General features: G+C 47.5%; 1 protein-coding gene across 1 annotated transcript in view; it reads right to left on the reverse strand.

Moving 5' to 3' along the window:
- Nucleotides 1–8,286, reverse strand: part of LOC102853655 (E3 ubiquitin-protein ligase UHRF2-like) — a 79,073-nt gene extending 70,787 nt beyond the window's left edge. The window contains exon 1 of the mRNA XM_006881306.1: nucleotides 8,134–8,286. Within this exon, the coding sequence (XP_006881368.1) occupies nucleotides 8,134–8,286 (153 nt within the window). The remainder of the gene's footprint in view (nucleotides 1–8,133) is intronic.
- Between the last annotated feature and the right edge of the window lie 722 nt (nucleotides 8,287–9,008).

The raw sequence follows: 9,008 nt of genomic DNA on the forward strand, positions 1-9,008 counted from the left end.
CAGTCATTGGGTCGGGGGCCCCATCTAATCCAGCATGGCCAAATCAAAACTAATTTCACCTACAAACATCTTATTTCTATGTAGGTGACTTTCCAAAGTCCCAAATGGATATGCATTTTGGAGAGATACTATTCATCTCAGTGGGGACCCTGGGTAGTGCAAACGACTGCTCAGCTACTAACTCAAAGGCTGCAGGTGGTGGCACTTTGTGTTGTTGTTGTGTGTCGTCAAGTTGCCTGCAACCCTATATACAGCATCTCTGAACCCTGTCCTGTCCTAAGCCAGTCTCACTCATTCTGACACACTAACTCCCACTGCCCTAGTTACTGTATCAATCCATCTCATCTGGAGTCTTCCTCTCCTGTGCTGTCCCTCCACTCTTCCAAGCACTATGTTCTTTCTTCTCCAACGACCAGTCTCTCCAGGCCACATGCTCCAAGTACATGAGCCAGAGCTTCAAAAATCCCAGCCTCCAAGGAGAAACTTGGTTTCACCCTCTCCAAAACAGACCTATTTGTTTTCTTAGCAGTTCACAGTATGTTCAAGACTCTTCTCCAGCAACACAACTCAAAGGTATCGATTCTTCTTCTGTCATTTTTAGTCACTGTCCAGTTCTCTTAAGCATAACAGGTACTTGCAAAGACCATGGCCTAGATTACTTAAAAAAAAATCTAGGGCGTGCTGGTGTCCTAGTGGTAAGAAGCTGCACTGCAATCCCAGACATGTGCAGTTCTAATCCACCAGATGTTTGCTGGAGAAGGAGGGACAATCTCCTTCTGTATACCAGTCAGATCCAATTTGAAGGTACACACACACACACACAAAAAAAAAAAATTTAAAAAAATCAAACAAGATACACTTCTATTCTGACACACATGGAGTTACCACGAGCTGGAATGAACTCACAGCAAGTGGCTCTTCTTCACCCCAATAAAGAAGACTTGCAACAGTGACCCCTAGGAAGACCGGGAAGAAAGCACATGGCAACAGCTAAGGCGGCAGGTCCCCAGGGGAGCTCAGGAGGCATAGTGTGGACGGCTTGGCTAATACAAAGATGGGATGACTTCACGGGAAAGACAGGCGGTCTCCTCCCAGTGAAACTCACAGCCTTATGTATCTACATCTCTATCTATTCCAAGAATACCTATCTACTGATAAGAGACAAAGAATTAGGGTAGTGGAGAGCAAATAATTTCAGAGAAGGAAGAGCTCCGTATTTCTTTTTCTTTTTTAAAAATTAATTTTAGTGAAAGTTTACAGAGATTTAGGGTTTCCAGTCATTCATTGTTGCACTTTTCTCCCTACCCAATTTCTCCCAATTCTCTCTTCTTGAAAAGAAAGAAAAACTCTTTCACTGTTATGCAATCCCCCCCCAAGTCCACTCCACTATGCAGCCTTCACTATGGACTTCTGTAATGACAAGAATACCCATTCATATATATCCCTTCTAAACAGTTCTCTCCCTCATCTGTTTCAATACAATATGCATCATTCCTCCTCTCCTTTTCTGTCTTCCCTCAACTCTGATGTCAGTCCCATTTTACAATAGTGGCCTGATTTATAAGCGATTACTTTATGTACACCAATGTTCACAGCAGCTTATTCATCATCGCAAGAACAAGGAAACAGCGCCCAGATGTCCAACCACAAACGAAGAGATTGAGAAATCATAGTATATTCACACGATAGACTACTACTCAGCTCACAGGAGCAATGATTTTGTAAATTACTACCTAACTTGGAAGGGACTGGAGAGCATTATGCTGAGTGAACTAACCCAGTCCCATTAAGACAAATATTGCATAAGACCATTACTGTAGAATGAGTATGAGGATCCAAGGCGTAGGGGTGGAAACAGAGGGGTGAGGATGGGGGGGGTGTTAATCCTAGGGTCACACAATTTGGTGGGGTGTGTGTGAAAAAAAATCTGAAAGATCCAGTGTGAAAAACAATGTATTAGAACTTTGTAAAAAAGCCAATATAAAATAAAGGGGCGGTATTACGTTTAGAGAGCCAACAATATAACACTTCCTTAAAAAGATCCACTTTCCAGAGTGTCTTCAAACTCACTCCAAATAAGGGTACACTTATTTGGGAGCACTGGTGACTCAGCAGTAAGTTGTGCTCCCAACACAAAGGTATTTGGTTTGAGTCCACTGGCTGCTCAGAGCAGAAGGATGGGCAATCACCACCAGTAGATTTACTGCCTCTAAACACCCACTAGAAAGTCAGCTGTGAGTTGGTTCCAATTCCAAGGTACTTAATAACTACCATCATTCTAAAACTCAGATGTTGTTACCTGCCACCTGGTCTGAAAAGACTCTTAGCTGACTCCAGGGGGATTTCAGAAGCTACAAATCACCAGGCAGAGACTTGCCATCTTCCTTCCAGAGAAACAGCTGGGATTTGAACCATAAGAAGCAGGCGATTCTAACCAGAACTTAAGAGCCTTAATACTGGCTTTCCATTGTCCTTGAAAAGCAGCACATAACACTTAAAAAGACTAACCAGCCTGGCATGTCATATTTCTTAATTATATTTTGCTATCTCAAGAATATCTAATCCTGAATAAATGAGTGGTAACTCAGTGATCAAAAAATTTCCTACAATGTTCCTTGAGATTCCAAAATCCTCAATTAAGCTTTAAGAATCAAAGTAGAAATTCCATTGAACTTTAACACAGGCTTACATGGAAAACGACAATTTTCATAACTGTCATAAAAAGAAAATCAGTTTGTTTTTTCCAAAATTGAAACCAAAACAAGAAATTTTGTAATTCTTGCTGAGTATTTTTAAGGTAATAGAGTTCAGAACTCTAGATTTGGATTTCCTCATGCAAGCGAGACAAAGTCAGCAATCCAAATACAAGACTACACAGTACTAACAGAAGTGAAATTTGCTATAAAGATATTTTATATTTAGACAATCATTTATCTCTAAAGATTTTACACATCTTGAGCTGATGGGGAATGATAGTTTGATTAACTCTGCCCCAAACCAATCACCCTTGGTTTAGCAGACCTTCTGTTTGCTGTCTGCATTTTCATGTAAAGTACACCATCCTTGAGAATAAACATTTCCTGTGTTTAAGACCATGATAAATCATCTTCCCTTGCAGCTTTTTCCCCCTCTTCCAATCCTGGTTTCTTTGTCTCCCTTCATTAACATGCTGAAAGTCACTCTAACCTAAGCTCTCTTTTCTGCCTGTTTGAAGAAACCACATCTGCTTCTACTTTATCATCTACTAACTTCTTGTTCATAGTCATCAAGCTGGTCCCAATTCATAGCGACCTTTCACTGGGTTTTTGAGGCTGTACATTGTTAACAGGAGGTATCTCTACTCAGATACCCTGGTGGATTTGAACCAACATACACTAACAGATGATTAGCAATGCAGGAGAGCACCTTACGCTCTGCAAATTCTTTCCTTTTATAAGTAGCCCTGTTCTTACAAATGCTGTTCTGAGCTTTACAACAAAGGCTGAATCTCAAGTCTGAATCTAAAGCTTTCCTTTTCTGTTTTCCTTCATCAATGTTGTTGATTGAGCTTCTCAAGTGGAAAGGCTTTTTCTTCCATCCAATACTTGGTTTTCTCCACCTCTCTGACTACTCTCATCTCTCCAATCAGAGGTACTGTTACATGGTCCCGTTTCAATCCATTCTTTCCTTCACCCACATGTGCCACAAAGCCTCTCTTTAGTCCTCTAACCTCCAGAGTTTGGCCGTCCCAAAAGTTGCACACATTGCACGTGTTGAATGGGATGATTTTCTCCAAAATGCCCCTTGTTCCCCATTTGTTGGTACCTCATCAGTCATTTTTTTTTCTAGTCATGTAGTCTAAATACTTGCAACATGTTCTTAACTCTCTTTCCTTTTCCACATGGCACAATGCACAGGACGAGAAAATAAGTAACACCTCAACAAGGTTTCAACCAACTCTACCATCATCCACTTGACTCTGACTCATGGACACTCTCCAGATTCCTGAGGTCTAAAACTTAACTGGAGGCGGCTGACTCATCTTTCTCTCCTAACTTGGGGGTTCAAACTGCCAGCTTTTCAGTTTAGCAGCCCAAGGCTTAATGTGCCACACCAAAGCTCCTACAAGAATACAGGCTTAATTTATAAAAAGATAAGGGAGCTCTGGTGGCCTAGAGGTAAGGAGCTGCACTGCCAAGCCGAGGCAAGCTGTTCGAATCCACCAGCAGCTCTGCAGGAGAAAAGATGGGATGACTTCTCCCACGGCAACTACTGCCTCCGAAAACTCACCGGAGAGTCAACTGTGGGGTGGTTCTGACTTGACAGTACTTAACAACACGGCGTCCTCTCAAGTCAAAGCCTACTTTGGAAATGGCTACTGCTATTTACGGTTTCACAAGCATCCCTTCCAGAAAAAATACAGAAACTAAAGAGAAGTTAAGACTAACATGTGAAGCTGGTCAGGACAAGCCACCCGAACATATACAACAACTCTTTATATTACAGTCGTGTCAGAAAAACATCTTTAAACAAAGCCTAAGCACTGATGTAAGCAAGGCTTTCTAAAGTGCAAGCACTGAAGGTCTAGAAATGATCTGATTCTCCTCTAGGAACCAACCCCTGCAATAATTCAATTAAATGAGGCAATTCTAGACATGACTTGTGTTGTCTCTTGTTTCTAACTTAAGGAAAAATGAAAATGAAAATAAAACATCATTCAGGGGAGTAAATGAAATTCATGAATTCACCCTTTCTGCACTGGCAGTTTCAGTGGGATCTTATTTAAAATTTCTTTTCACACACACAAAAAAAATTCTTTTCACTTGCTGCTCTCCATTTGACCCTCAAGGAGTCAAGTACAATTGTTCTCAAATTTCATTTCCATAAACAGTTGAGTACCAGTCGCCTTCCCCCGCCCATTGCGGGGGTTGAGTCTGATCCAGTTGGCACAGGAGGAGACTGACTGTCCATCCTTCTCCAGCAGCGTATCTGGTGGATTCGAACCACGCACCTCTGGGAATGCAGCGCAACTTCTTGCCACTAGGCCATCAGAGCTCCCTACCAGAGGTCTTTCTTAAAATGCAGATTCTGCTTCAGCAGGTCTAGAATGGGCTCCCAGCTGCTACTCCCGCCTTCTTAAGAAACCTAGAGAAAAGTAACTTGACCTTCAGCATTCATTTTCAAACCACATGTGGTTCATCAATCTCTCCCATGGAGTCTTCTTAAACCTAACTACTTAGAATTCTGGGGTGATTGACGATTTCTAATAAATATCCACAAGCGATTCTGATACACCCCACACGCAGATTAAAATGAGCAGACGTAACAGGAGGTAGAAGGGAAAGGGTAACACTTAAGATTGTCATTGCTGTTGTTTTTATGTACCATCGAGGTGCCCATGACTCATAGCTCTATGTACAATTGCTCTGAGCTTCTGAGCCAGTCTTATGGACTCTGAAACACTATCCCCACGGCCCCAGTCACTGAGACAATCCATCTCATCTGGGGTCTTCCTCTCCTACCCTGTCCTTCCACCACTCCTAGCATGAAGTCCTTCAAGGACTGGACACTCCTGGCCATGTGCCTAAAATACGTGAGATGAAGCTTCAAAATCCTTGCCTTCAAGGAGAAAAGTGGTTTCAATCTCTCCACGATAGAGCTATTTGTTATTGACTTATACCACAGTCCCTGTGCATGTATTTACTGATGACATTTCCCCCTATAAAATAGTAAAGCATCTCGAGGAAGGGGTGCCTTATACGCACTGACGTCACTCCAGAGGGAGTTCAGTGATGCCAATCCTATTACTCACACCCCGCTGATCACAGAGGATGGGGCGCCAAAGAGGGAAGGAGAAGGAAGCTGCGACTAATCATGACCGCCATGGACGGTCACCAAAGAAGAGAGCAGCTGGCTGTGGTGTCTTCTGTTCCCATGTCAGTGGCTAGTACCTAATGCCCTCCTGACCAGCAGCAGTTCCTAGAAAACTATGCTGCTACACAAAGGTGACACCTCTCTAAGGTTCAAATCCTGCAGAAGCTCTGAGGGAGGTGAATGGGTAACCTTCTACCATGTGATTTCCAGCCTCCAAAAAACTCAGCGATGACTCGAGCGCAATGAGTCGAAGTTGTTTTGTTTCATCCTGACTGGTTTATCACTGGGCTGAAGAAATAAAGTAGTGAATTACAGGCTGGTCTGTTTTCCTTAAAAGCTTTTCTGAGAAGCTACTTGGCCTCCTATTACTTCACTTTGTTGCTCTGAATTTAACCCAAAATCTGTCATTTGTTGAGAACAGTCAGCATATTTTGAGCACATGTGAGAGTTAGACATTAGTCTATTGTCTAGGATTATACCCTCATGCTCCCTTTTTCTCTGGAGCGGATGTGTCCTAATAATAAACGTACTGGTGTCTCTAACTACACAACATTCAGAAGCCTCAGTCAGATATTTCACACCTTTTATCAGAAAGGAGGCAAAACAGCTATTATGCAGAGAACAGCAGATGAGTCCAGGCGGGCCCTCCTTATCCTGCAGGTCCTGCAAGGGTGGATTCACCAAGTATGGAAAAGAGCTGGGGAGGGAGGAGGCGATTAAGTACCCAAAGGTATCCCTTGAAGGCTAAAAGAATCAAGTGCTATATACATATTATGTACTTTGTGTCAGGTAGTCTAAGTAACTGAGAGGTAATTTAAAATATGGAAGGATGTGCATGGATTACTTGCACACTACGCCATTTTATGAGAGGGCCTGGGGCGGCCTGGAATGGATAGAGTCCTTAGTGCTGCAAATGGATAAACCACTTGGATGTTAATGGAAAGGTTGGCGCCTGAAACCCTCAGGAACCCATTCAGGGACTCGGCAGGGGAAGATCTGGCTATCTGCTCCGTGAAAGACTACAACTAAGAAAACCCCCAGAGGCAGTTCCACGCGGTCACATGTCAAAATCAACTATGAGTCAAAATCCGCTGCGAGTTGAAATCAAGTCAAGGACACCAAATTACACAATACGTCATTATTTTTACATGTACCATTATCTCAAAAGCAAAGTTTACCCCTAAATTGGACACCTGTTTTTACACGTCACGAACACTAACAGAAGCAATACAGAATCGCCTGCGCGCGCGCGCGCGCACACACACACACACACACACACAAAGCGGCAACACTTATTGTAAAACAACAAACCAAGCCTGGATTCCCAGACTGTATTTTGTTACCCTGACATTTCCGGGCAGTTTTCAAATGGTAGCTCTGCGAAGGAAAGGCAAATACTCCTTTAAATTCTCTGCAACTGAAGGAAGACAACTTCTACCAAATCAAAAGCAGCTACACTTCTTTCGGACCACCTGGATCGGTGCCAACCTATAGTCAATCAATTGGATGATGCCAACTTTTGTTTTCCCCAATGGGTTAAGGCACAAAAAAAGACAAATACAAAGGCAAGGAAAACAGGGTGGGTGGGCACGGCACGGGTGTCTAGGTGCAGACTAGGGGCAGGAAAACCCTTACAAGTCCAGCCCTGGCCGTCCCACACATCACCCAGAGATGCCCACAGGGACCTTCAAAACACTTCCAGCCTTCCCGTCTGTCCCGATGGCTAAGTCCCAGTTGGAGTATGAAAAGCCTGAGCCAAGGTTAATACTAAAAAGCACAAGTGTTTTAAAAATTCACTTCCACTCCAGGCATGAGACATCTCTGGTTTTCACTGGGCGGTTTGCTAGCACACGGTCCCAGGTTACAAGCATCCTAAATCCTTTCCGCCCAGGTCTCTAATCTCCCCTAGGACGGATTTCAACTACTGGAAAGACGAGGACCAGAAGTTCTGGAAAGCCTGGGAACGCTGAGCCAGCAGGAAGCAGCGCCCAACTTTCCCGTCCTCGAAGGGGGCAGGGGGTCGCGCAGGGCCATGGCGGGCTGGCTGCCCCCCGCGCAGTCCAGGGCCCGGGCGCCGAGCGCGGGAAGCGAAGGACAGGGAAGCCCTGCGCTCGGCGGCCCCGCTGGGGAGGGAAGCGCGCGGGGTGGGGCGCGCGCTGGAGAGGGGCGCGCGCGGGGGGTCTCCACGCTCGGGGTGCCCCCCGCCGCCCCCTGCACCCGCAGTCGGTGCCCACGGAGGCGGGCGGGGGCCGGGATCGGGCTCCCGGGGCCGGGTCTCACCTGCTTGCCCCGGTAGAAGAGGCGCTGGCACTCGGGCCGCACCTCGAACAGCGCCCACACGCGCTCGCGCAGCTCCTCGATGGTGGCATTGCGGGACACGTCCTCGACGGTGCGCGTCTGCGAGCCGTCGATCGTGCGCACCTGGATCCACATCGCGGCGCCCGCGGGGCGGCCGGCCCCCCTTTGTCTGCGCCCTCGGCTCGGGGCGCCGCGCCCCGAACGGCCCGCGCCGCTGCCCCGGAGCTCGGGTCGCCGCGGCGGGCGCGCGCACGGGAGGGAGGACCGATCGGACGCCGCCGGGCCGGGCAGGCGGCAGTGTCCGCGCTCCGAGCCCGCCCGCCCGTCCGCCCAGCCGAGCCGAGGACGAAGGGAAAGCAGAGACCCGGCGCAGCTGCCCGAGCAGCGCCTCACGAACGGGAACGAGCCATGCCCGCGCCGCGCCGAGTGTTTACTTATGGAGCTGGGGCTCCCACATGGAGGTCACGGCGCCAAGCCTGATCTCGCGAGATCCGCTCGGCGCCCCGCCTCACGGAGCGGGGGGGCAGTTGGGGGGCGGGGGGCGGGGCTGCGGGAGCCGTTATTCGCCCTTCGCGCGGCCGCGCCTGGAGCGGGTCGCTGCTCGGAGCCGGGTCGCCCGACGGCCGCGGGGTCCACGGAGCCTGCTCGCCGGACACCTGCTGTCCGAGTCCTCGGGCCTAAAAGAACACGGGCCGACAGTTGTAGAAACACCGCCATCCCCAGAATCACCACCCCTGTGGCACTGGGGTGGCCAGAACGAGGCCCCCCGGCCAGGCCCGGCTTCCATTTAAATGAGGGCGCGACGTGAAGGCCGCGCGCGCCACGAGGCCCGGGTCCCGCGGCCTCCCGGGCCTCCC

Source organism: Elephantulus edwardii, unplaced genomic scaffold, assembly GCF_000299155.1.
Source record: "Elephantulus edwardii isolate Elephantulus edwardi_28Jun2011 unplaced genomic scaffold, EleEdw1.0 scaffold00014, whole genome shotgun sequence".
Lineage (NCBI taxonomy): Eukaryota > Metazoa > Chordata > Mammalia > Macroscelidea > Macroscelididae > Elephantulus > Elephantulus edwardii.